Source organism: Periplaneta americana, chromosome 2, assembly GCF_040183065.1.
Source record: "Periplaneta americana isolate PAMFEO1 chromosome 2, P.americana_PAMFEO1_priV1, whole genome shotgun sequence".
Taxonomy (NCBI): domain Eukaryota; kingdom Metazoa; phylum Arthropoda; class Insecta; order Blattodea; family Blattidae; genus Periplaneta; species Periplaneta americana.
The window spans coordinates 147,205,264-147,217,684 of record NC_091118.1 but is presented as its reverse complement, the minus strand read 5'-3'; the positions used below and the strand labels follow the sequence as shown (position 1 = coordinate 147,217,684).

Below are 12,421 nucleotides of genomic sequence, written 5' to 3'. Positions count from 1 at the left end.
TTTGGTGCTAATATTTTGAACGATTCGAAATACTCAGGTCAATATAGGCTATATACATTGTAAAAGTGATCATTTTTGGTGTGATCTTCCAATATTAAAAATTCATTATGTCTACAATATATGGCCTAAACATAGAATTTGGCGAAGTATAATAATACTTACTTACAAATGGCTTTTAAGGAACCCGCAGGTTCATTGCCGCCCTCAAATAAGCCCACCATCAGTCCCTATCCTATGCAAGATTAATTCACTCTCTATCATCATATACCACCTCCCTCAAATCCATTTTAATATTATCCTCCCATCTACGTCTCGGCCTCCCAAGTATAATAATAGATGTATTTATAAAAAATCATAACTTTTTTGCAACAAAAATTTAAGTTCTAAGTGCAATTACATGATATTTTATTGTGGTCTTATACTTTTGATTGACACTGAATTATTTGTTAAGATCATACAGTAGATATTTTCTCTATTTATGAATTGTGTTACGTATTTTAGCTACTTTAGACTTATTATTTGTGTACCCAACTCCATTATAGTGAAAGTTTAAAAAAAAAAAACATAATGAATGTCAGGAACATGTAAATGTATTTAAATTAAACTCATCGTATTTTTCTAAACCAAAAATATTAATTTGTTTTCATTTTAATTTTTCAGATATTATTTACGGGAAGGACTGATAGAATCCTGATCCCACTGCCAACTTTTTATCGGTTTTCTAAAAGCCTTGTATTAACTATCAGATTATATAACGTTGGTAGAATTGATGATAGCGAGATAGTATTTCGTCGAGTTTGAGCCGAAAATTCGCCATTAGACTATTATTTTGGCATTCTCCTTACAGTTGCGGAAAATCTCAACAAACAAAAAACTACATAATCAATCCACGTGATCTTCAAATGCATTCTCGCGACACGAGTCCCGCTTGCTGTAGTTGGGCTACTCGTATTGCTTTAATAGTGAGGAGATGATAATGAAGCAATGGTGGAATGAAATTGAGAGATGAAACTATAGTAAGGAGTATCTGGAGAAAATCTGCTACTGTAGGCCTACAAAAGTTTTTCTCGTAATAAATTTGATCAGCTATGCTAGTTGTGAACCTGTAAGCCTAGAGGTTTATATTGTGCGCGTTATTCGCTTCTATTAGTGAAATTTGAGAGGAAAGACTGAACAGTGATTGAGTAGGGAACAGAGAGACAAAGAATGTGAAAAGTATGGTTTATATTTTCATTACTGTAGCGTAGCACCTGTCTTCTGGATTAATTATGTATATCTGAAAATAATTAAAATAAGAATGTGATTGAATTGCAAATTTCCGGAGCATAAGTATATCCTTAATCCTACTGTATATGACTATGACGTCAGTGCTTATAGGATGAGCTGTAATCCAGTCAAACGACTACTATATAAGGATCAAGAATTCCATCCTGTCTCATTCAGAGTTCAAAGACACACAGATCTTCTCTCAGCCCAGCTGCAGTACTTGTAAAGGTAAGCACTCTGTTTGCTAAATTATGTGACGTCATATTGAAATAGCTATATGCGTTTCTGTTTCATCACTACTACCACCACCATCATTTTTATAATAATAGTAATAATAATAATAATAATAATAATAATAATAATAATAGTAATAATAGAAACATCAGAAGTCGAGTCTTTCATAGCTGTAATTAATTATTTATTTTCAGAAATGAAGAGACTGGAGGTATTTCCATATATTCTATCGCTCGTGGGATTGTTTTGGTGGTTCTTCGGCGTGTCGGCGGCAGTGCAATGCACGTCACTTCCTTCTACGCCACTCAAATACACCATTGTGAGTGAACGTAATGCCACAGGGCACTGGATGTCTACGGTTAGTATAATATCATTTTCTTTCACAAATCAAGAAATTCAAATAAGTGGAATAACAATTATAATTTTCTTTAATATTATATGGAATATAGTGACCTTCTTTAAAAAAATACGATTCTGTCGTGAAACGTAGTTATGTTTTTCGTTGCAAAAAAATAAATAAAAAAATAAAATTGTACGCAAATATTATTATATCTGTACCAGCACTTCGTTCTTTCTCCATTCTACCTACTCCCTTTTCTTTCTTTCTTTCTTTCTTTCTTTCTTTCTCTTCTTCTTTCTTCCTTTCTCTCTTCGTTCTTTTCTATATTTCTTCCTGTCTGTTGTCTATCTTCCTTTTTTCCCGCTCTTTTAAAAGAATGGACTTTTCACTTCCTGGGATCAAATGATAATGACATAAATTGCCGTCTCTTTCCTTTTCTGGAAAGTACTGTATCCCGTCTTCCTTTTGGTGCGTAAATATTCGTTTTATCATAAAACGTTAAGGTAACATCCATTCAACGTAATTTTGTAATTCACCTGGTAAATTTCTGTATAGTTAGGCCTACTTGTACTTACATTATTCTTTTCTTATACCATAATTTTTAATTGTGTTCCTTAATATAATCCAAATTAAAGACACAGTTATCTCACATGCTTCGATTCTCTTTTATATCTATTTATGTAATTAACGTCAAGTAATGCGAAGTTGGATAAAATATTCTGTAGGCTTGGCTTTATTTCTTTTCTCATGTGTTTCTCCAGACATTCTAATGTACTATATTTTATTAAAGTGTACTTTTGAAATCACTTTCTAGGTCTTTGTTCACTTGTACACAGGGTGGAAGTGAAATAACCTAGCAGATTGAAAGGGACGATAGGGTACTTATTACGTTTTGTGATTAAATGCACGGTTAATTAGAAAATTGAGTTTGAAGTTTCAGCAGTCCAGTAACATCGTCGCTAACACACTGTTCTCGTGATACAGATGTAAGAGGTCAACGAACTCGGTGTGTCTCGCTAGATTAGCTGTTCTCTAGCGCTGTGTTGCGAACAACTCGCATCGTAAAGTGGTTTGAAATTAGAGATTTTTAAAAATTAAATTTACACGAAAACCGTCCACATTATTGAAATACGTCAGAGGGATAAATTATTCTTTATTAGTTTTTCTATCGAAGTGGACAAAAATCACGATCCTACTCACAAGTTGCCGAATAAGAGATTATTAAACATTTGAGAAATTTTTTCTTCTTAAAAAAACTATTAACTTTCCACTAATATGATATTATAGTTTTCTGTTACATACAACATGAGCTATTCGCTCTGAAAATCTGCAAGGCTACTTCACTTCCATTCTGTACAAGATGCGACTTATTATGAGTACTTAAACACCTATGCTTATTTGGTCTGTAATGCAATGTACAGTATGTTGTTTTATATTCAATTATTTTACATTGTATTGTGTATTACGAAAATAGTTATTATCATTATTAAATTACAACTACTACTACTACTACTACTATTACTTCTACTATTATTATTATTTATTTCCGTTTTATACTCACAACTTTGGTTTTGATTGTGTATATCTTCAGATTATAGATCTTACGAGTTTTGTTTAACTGTCCAATTCTTTCTTGTAAATGGCTCTGTTTACGTTTGAATGACCAGATTTTGACAAAGATGATGGTGGGAACATGTACTCTTGCTAAGGATTGGGACCGATGATGAGCTTATGTGAGGTTAGCAATGAAACTCCAGATTCCTTAAAAGTCATTTATAAGTAAGTTGTAAGTAAATTTCTTTATCATATCATAGCACATTTAGAAAAAAACTAAGACAATTGCTATAACCCCTCACAGAATGTGATTCATATGGATAAGGAGGAAAAGAAGAGAAAAACATGAAATTAATACCATTACCAACGTCTTCTATTGTGAAAATACGAAAAAAAAAAAAAAAACAAAATAATAATAACTAGCCAAAGGCAGGGCTGGAGAACAGGGAGAGAGAAGGAGGGGTGGAAACATGGGGAGAGCTTTGGTTCTCTTTTCACAGTCCATTGGCGTTGAATTACTTCTCCGTGACTCGTCAGAAACCATGTAGCAGTAGACACTGAATACAAATCCCCTCTACCAACCATGTCAATAACGCGTCGGGTTAGGAAGGGATAAGTGACGTATTTCGACTTGAGACGTCTGCCACAATTGTTGCCCAATTCTGTATGCCTGAGCCAAAGAAATTCTTCAATTTGATGTCAACTTAAATGAGACAGGAAATTTAAGAGAATATATAGATTATTTATTCGTTTTGCTATTAATTTATCATCAAAGTCAGATGATTATCCCATTGCTCTGTGCTGGCTTCTCTATCTTTCCATTGGACTATTCGTATCTCATTAACTTTCATGTCGTTTCTCATATCCTGTTAGGAAATTTACTTCTTCTAGATATGTCTTTAAAACATCTTAGGAATTGCATTTATGTTCCCGTTAACCATCCTTTATGTTTATTTTTATTATTTACCGGAGTTTTACTTCGTATAGTAATGAGTATTCTTTGTAACTTTACCTTTATTTTTATTTTTTCTTTTTGCGTCGCGCATGTCTGATCTTGTCTTTTCGACAGAGTGACCCGGGACATACCCTTGCACATAGACTTACTTTGGCTCATTGTGCTCCATATTATGTGCACTGTTCAAAACATACAGAGATGAGACTGCCTCGAGAGAAATAAAAAATAGGTTGCAGCCGCCGAATTACTCTTCAAGGAACGACCACTCATATAAATTGAAGGAAAGAAGGCAGAGGACGGAAACTGGAAAGTTTTCTTTTCTCAATCGTACTATCAGGGACTGGAATGCTTTACCTGCAGACTTACTAAAGGCTTTACCAACAACCAAAAATGTATTTAAAATAGGCTTAAGGACTTTACTAATAGACGGTAATTATATACAGTATTTAAAGGATGTAAATGATATGTTGTTATTGAAGTGTTGTATCAGTGAAGAATTATGTTGTGTCAGTGAAGTGTGTAGTGTAATTGAAACGTGTTCCTGTCAGTGAAGCTTTATAGTTTATAGTGGCAGTGCAAAGTATTTGAACAGTGAAATGTTTTTGAAGTGTTAGTGAAATCAGGATAGAATTAGTGAAATGTGTCGTAGTCCCAGTGCAGTGAGTGAGTTGACAGCGAAATGAGTGTAATGTTGAAAGGTACTTGTGCAGATATGAACATATCATACTCGTGGGTTTTAGTTCGATCTTAGTTTTAAGATACAAATTAGATTTATTTCAAATGTTATTTTAAGTGAACGTTTCATTTCATTTAGGATATTCCCTGTTGTTGTTGTTATTATTATTATTATTATTATTATTATTAGTATTAAATATTAGTATTATTATTAATTGTATTTTAATTAATAAGTTTATTATTGTCATTATTGAGTGTAATTAGTTACCACTGCCACCGGGTATATACCCATTGCAGTGTGAATAAATACATACATATAAAACGATTATTGTCCGACAGGTGGCTTGATGGCATTTTTAAATGCGATACTGAGGTGTGGGACATCAGGTTCCATTGTCAAACGAATACCTGATAAGCTCCAGAGCCAGGAGCCGCAAGCCCTTCCTATATCAGAATCGAAAACAGTAGTATACCCGCTACACTTCACCAGCCAACTTTTTAAATACTATAGATGACAGATGAAATAAGGAGAGTTGGAAAATGTTTGTGAAATGACAGAGAGAAACAGGAGTGTCCCGAGTATTCTCCTTTGAAAAGTCTGCTTTGTCCACTACAAATTCCATCACGACCTAGGCTGGAATCGAAGACCAGCTCTAGAGCCACGGACGCGTCATGACTGATGTTACAATAACTTGAGTTGTTCGCTATCTCTTTATTTGTGATATATCTCAAATATAAAAATTGTTGTGTAACCTACAAACACAGGAGACGAGGAAAATAACTTGCCGAGGAAAATGCCTTACAAGAACAAGAATTTTATTGTAAACAATATCACATTCCAAGGTTAGGATTCTGTTTGTATGTGAGAATTATTGTTGTCCATATAGGCTATTTTTCTCGAGAGGACGTTGTGCGTATGTTCGATGTTGCCGGAATACAGCATTTGATAATTTATTTGTTACTAATAATTTTAGATGAAACTGGATCATGAGGGAAGCGAGAATATCGCTGGTCCTTATGAAGTGGACGTGGAGCATTCCACAGTGGACTGTGGCGGGTCTGAATTGGTACACATAGAGACTACAGTAAGATGTAAGTGTGAAAATACAGAATACTCATTTTTCGACACTTTTGTTATAAACTACATCCATATAGTTGAACTGTAAATTTTAACGAATCTGTCAAGTCTGTTTCGCTTCAGGGAAGACGTAGTCCAAAATATGAGTACACTGTTATATGTAATTAATCACTGATCCCACAATTTGTGAGCTATTCATCTGAAATTTGGTACAGATATTTACAATGACAAATTGTATTGTGATATTTAACTACAGGAAGTCTAATTACAAACTCACCTAACCTAACCTGATATCGCAATATGTAAGGAATATTTTCTCATGATCTATTAAAGATATGATTATGAAATTTTGTACACAATTGCTCTACATCATATGTAACAAATCCCTGTCGACAGAAATTTAAAATTTTAATTTTTTTTTCAAAATAGATTTCGAAAAATGTAATTGCATTAAAAAATATATATAATTGTCACAATTAAATCCAGAAAAACTCGTTCCGGCACCGGGAATCGAACCCGGGACCTCTCAGATCTGCGCGCTGAGGGCTCTTTCCAACTGAGCTATGCCGAGACACGATTCGTGGTTCGATTCCCGTTGCCGGAACGAATTTTTCTCGATTTAATGGTGATAATACACATTGACTACTTCATAGTAGTCGTGTTAATATTCAGTAAGGATGGTGAGACCTCATATAATGAATAATTATATATACATATATATATATATATATATATATATATATATCTTTGCTTTGCCAACGTAATGCTCTTTAAATATTCACACAAAAAAAATTTTCTGCTGGGAAATTTACATTATGCAGTAATAAAGGAGTGTGCAAAATTTAATTAATTTATCTCAAATATTTTCTGAGAAAATGTTCTTTCTTTAATGAAAATTGAGTACTACGGATAACAAGTTGGAATATGCCACATGATTAATCTTTTTTTGTTTCTTGTGACCCACAAGAACAACAACAACAGGCACTGTTCATAGCACACGAAAGAATTGATAAATTAATTATTCTAAATCCTAAACAAAAATCATTTTTACAATCAAAGAAGGAGGTAACATGTACACAGAGAAGGGGCTTGGCACTTAACAATACATGGCTCTTTAAATTTTAAAACCCATTTAAGGTAACATTTGGGCTGTAAAATTTTGTGGAGATATTCCCAACACCATGTAATATTTTTAGAATAGTTTTTAGAAAATATGATTCTTGATCACTTTGGACCTATATCTCCCCTTAAGTATAGTCTTAAGGCACCAAATAAATGTATAATTTGTTTCACATTATCGATACATGCAATATAAACAGTTTTCTCAACTACAAATGCAGGGTTCTTGTCCAAAATTTTCAGCAGTGATTAGTATATAGGCTATAGTTATGTCTCATATATATGGTTCAACAAATAATTTAGAAAAGAATAGAATATAATGTCCCAACAAAGACCTATGTAATGTTTTTAGATTACGAGAAAGCTTTTGATAGGGTAATACACAACAAACTTTGGGATATGATGCCTGATAAATGATACCCAAGTCAGTCAGTGAGTCCACCGTTGACGGTCAGCATGTCTACCGTGAAAAGACCGAGCCTGGGTTCAAATCCCGGTTGAGACATGTTACCTGGTTGAGGTTTTTTCCGGAGTTTTCCCACAACCCATTAAGAACAATTGCTGAATAACTTTTGGCACTGGATTCTGGACTCATTTCGCTGGCATTATCACCTTCACCTTACTCAGATACTAGATAACCGTAATAGTTGGTAAAGGGTCGTAAAATTAAAAAAAAACGTTTAGTGAAGACAACAAAATGTTTATAAAAACACATGGGATAAATAGAACAACAGACAATCTAGGTATTAAATAAGGTTGCCCACTTTATTTCCGACAATATTAAACATTTTATACACGTCATAGGAGAACGTCAACACAAAGTAACAAGAAAAATAAACATGGATACTTAGACCTGCACAATAGTCACAAGAGGTATAATAAATAACATGTTCAGATCCGTATTAATAATATTATCTAACTTTTATTATAGTTACAGGGTTCTTGCACTGAACCACAGAATTGGAACATCATGATTAAGTTGGTTTTATGAAGTAACTTGATTTCTCTTGTAGCTCCACCGACACGACCACAGCCTGGTGAAGGATATGAACTGCTGCCTGGTTTAGGACTCTACAAATTTCATAAAGACTTGGATACATGGTACAACGCCGAGCAGACGTGTGTCAAAGAGGGAGCACACCTTCTTGTTCTGAATTCAGACAACGAGTTTGCTGTTCTTAAAAAGAAATGGAACGACAGTGGCGTTGGTGGGACTTTCCTCCATGCTGGAATAAATGACTTTGACAAGGAAGCCACTTTCGTCACAATAACTGGTAAATTATATTAGAAATATATATTTTATTACAATTAGTGGCGGCTCGTGAGTTATTAAATTGGGCGTTCACAATGATATATGAAAACTACGGTTTAAATGTTGTCCTTTTCTTACGTTCCTTTTTTACCAATAATTTAAGACAAATAGTTTCAAAATACTTGAAATGAAACTCATTTTGAAAAAGTCTGACACTAAATTTAAGTAATCAATATGAAGACTACTTACAAATGGCTTTTAAGAAACCCGGAAGTTCATTGCCGCCCTCACATAAGCTCGCCATCGGTCCCTATCAATATGAAGACTACTATTGGAAAAAATCAAATTATTATAGTAACAATGAGAAAAAGCTTGTAATTCTCTAAAGATGTATCTTGTAAGTTGTTTTCTATGAGTTACTGCAAAAGACTGCAGCATTGATTGATTCCCCCAACCGTTGAAGCTGGTAGTCTACATATTGTATAGCAGCCCATTTTTTGATCGCGATGAACATCGCTCCTCTCATACATTACCCAAATTTTCATGTGACTATTTCTTCCTGACGTCCCACGTGTCAACATCAAATTTACGAATGTCACCTTTTGGACTTGGACAATTATTGCACATATTATAGAGCACATAGTGGAACATTGTAAGCCTAAGATCTAGGATCCGTTCAGGTATTGGCCATGGAAAAGCTAAGACAACGCATTTCTGAAATTTTAGAACGTACGGAAGAGTAGTTAGTAGAAATTTGCCCGAGCAACGCGCGCGATTCACATGCGGGCGTAGAAGTCTATTGAAGCAAAAATAATGTAGACTACTTTCGAAAATCTACTGAATCATGTAGTTCGACTTTAAGACCACTAAGCCTAGACCTATCTGTAAATATAAACCAGGGATGTAAATGAGGAGAAATCGTGCGTGACATATTACGCCCCTCCACTGCACGGATGTGACGCTGAGAGAGGGGTTATTGATGTCAATGCCACGCGATTCTCCCTCAATTTCATCTAAATCGGTAGGAGGGGGTAATGAGAGGAAATCACTCTGCGAGTTACATTTTTACATCTCTGATATAAACTATACAATTTTCGACTGTAAATCTAAACATGGTTTATGTTAAAGGAAGAGTAACTATTTTTTGAGAACATAATTCCGTAACGTTCGAAACATGACCGTATTCTTATGATATTTTTTTTACTCGAGACGGCTGTTCTTCGTGAGTCATTCTGTATGTATTTTATAGGTAGAGATTTCTATTGATATGGGAAAACGTGAGCTACTATTTATTCTTTCTTGCTAATTGGTAGGCCTACATAAGTTCATTATTTTCATGATTATTTAATATACAGTAGCTATCGTTTTACTATTTTGAAACCTAGGATTGAATATTATTATTATTATTATTATTATTATTATTATTATTATTATTATTATTATTTAGGATTGAATATTCACAGTGATCTCGCCCTGCAGAGGTTTAATTGGTCAATATGTGACGCTCTGAGTCATCATCCCTTAATATTTATCTCCCTATTGTCTGAAATATATTTTTGGGCAATTACGTATTTTTTAAATGTTCTCTTCATTGTTTATATATATATTTACTTGTCCACATATTTTAAAATACAAACAAGATGATCACAAGATAACTTAAGTTCATATTTTTGGAGATGCGATATCCAGGTCACCATTAGAACTATAGTTCACGACTCCGATTCAACATTCTTGAAAAGTCAAATTTGTAAATCTGAAAGAAAAGCTATTCCACGATGTGAATGAAATTTGTCGACATTTTCTCACTCGTCAAATTCTTCTTTCACTGACCATTAAAATCACCAATCATATCCCACGGGCGCTAAACTGAATTTTTCACCACACGAATGAGTAGAAGTCAAGAAGATTTCATAATCTTAAGTGCAAAGAAGCTAGAAACGAAGTATTAAACGTCCAGTATTTTTATTATTTTAATATGAACAGATAACTGTGTCTAACATTTTGTTTTGTATTTTCAAAAATTAATATCTATAATAAGATTGATATTTTTTTCTATTATTTTCGTGATCAGGAATATTTCCAGACGGATACATATGCTATCTATACTAATAATACATCTGGAGCCGAAATTTTTCTGGTAATTTTCGATTTTCCAAAAATAATTGGTCCTAACATATACAATTAACCACCCTGAAACCGAAAATCGCTTTTTTGAAATTTTTGTTTGTATATCTGTCTGTCTGTCTGTCTGTCTGTATGTTTGTTACCTTTTCACGCGATAATGGCTGAACGGATTTCGATGAAAATTGGAATATAAATTAAGTTCGTTGTAACTTAGATTTTAGGCTATATGGCATTCAAAATACATTATTTAAAAGGGGGGTTATAAGGGGGCCTGAATTAAATAAATCGAAATATCTCGCTTATTATTGATTTTTGTGAAAAATGTTACATAACAAACGTTTCTTTAAAAATAATTTCCGATAACTTTTATTCCTTAAAAAATTTTGATAGGACTGATATTTAATGAGATAAATGAGTTTTAAAATTAAAATAACTGCCATCTAAGGCCGTGTAATGAATTAAAAAACAAATGACTTCGTCTATAAGGGGCCTTGGACAGCAACAATCGAAAGCTATGAAAGATAGCCTACAGATAACGTTTCTGTGTTTGTATGAAGTAATATCAGAAGCTAAATTAACCGATTTGTATAATTAATTATTAATTCACCATTGGAAAGTGTAGTTTCTCTAGATGGACATAATGCTATAATGTTATTACAGTAACTTCTGAGTGAATCGAGGACAGGTAAGATTAAAATAGCTTCTTATGCACAGAAAACTTGATAGGCTATTCTGTACATTCGTTTCCTGTATTTCCTAAAATAATTTTTATGACCAAATGAGTGATCTCTGGATCAAAATGATCGCATTTTAATTATGCAAATACAATTTAAATTAAGTAACATAATAAACGATTTATCCTTATATCAAACACGAATGTTCCCTGGATCAAATGTCCTATTTTAATTATGTAATTACTTTATATTTATTTCTAACGGGTGCAGCGGAGCGCACGGGTACGGCTAGTTTATTAATAATTCTGATTGATTTTTATCTTTTCCAGGAGAGTCACTCAATACAACAGGATATACGAAGTGGGTTCCAGATAAACCCAATACGGGAAATACTGCCAACTGTGGAGCCTTGAATCGGGATGGTTACTACATCGATTCCTATTGTGCAAATAGATTTAGTTTCTTCTGCAAGAAATAGTTATGAGATTCCTTTCACACTTGTAACTAATTTAAAATAATATCACAGCAGATTATAAACTCCTATATTTACTCCAATAAAGTACGTAAAATGTGGTTATAAGACTATTTTTATTACAATTTTAAATTAATTTGTAAATAGTTATTAAAGCATATCTAGATCACAGTTTCTATAAACGTATAGCCAGGCTCACAAAGACAGTATTTACTCATGTACTCATGACCCATCGTGTGTAGTAAGAATAACCGCACTCGAAATTTCAAGTTTTTTTTTTCTGAAAAATAATCGAAGATATTTTTAATTTAACATTTAAACATGTGGTTTTACAAATCACCGATTCAATTAGACCAGACTATTTCAGTGCAATATATCAGCGATTCCGAAGTGCTAGCACGCTTATTTTGGTGCCAAACAAAAGATCTCGTCTAGATCTGTCGATTTAAGGCAGATGTGTTCCCGACAAACCACACCCCTATTTTTTTCTTAATGTTGGTATTTTGACTTCGTCATTTACTCATATGAAGCCAGTTGTATAGGCTAATTTTGCGACAGCGTTGTTGCTCTCGTGCTTCATAGGAGGCTGGTCTACTCTACACCACAGGGGAGACGGAGCTCTCTGAGGAAACTTCTGTGTTACCTGGATCACGTGCTTGCACAACACAAGTCATAAAT

General features: G+C 33.6%; 1 protein-coding gene across 1 annotated transcript; it reads left to right on the top strand.

Annotated features, from left to right (window-relative positions):
• Positions 1-1,453: 1,453 nt before the first annotated feature.
• LOC138695308 (hemolymph lipopolysaccharide-binding protein-like) lies at positions 1,454-11,844 on the top strand. The gene is made up of 5 exons (XM_069819737.1): positions 1,454-1,494; positions 1,695-1,858; positions 5,999-6,116; positions 8,235-8,495; positions 11,601-11,844. Exons 2-5 carry the CDS (start codon positions 1,697-1,699, stop codon positions 11,747-11,749), a joined length of 690 nt encoding a protein of 229 aa, XP_069675838.1. The 5' UTR covers positions 1,454-1,494; positions 1,695-1,696; the 3' UTR covers positions 11,750-11,844.
• Positions 11,845-12,421: the final 577 nt, after the last annotated feature.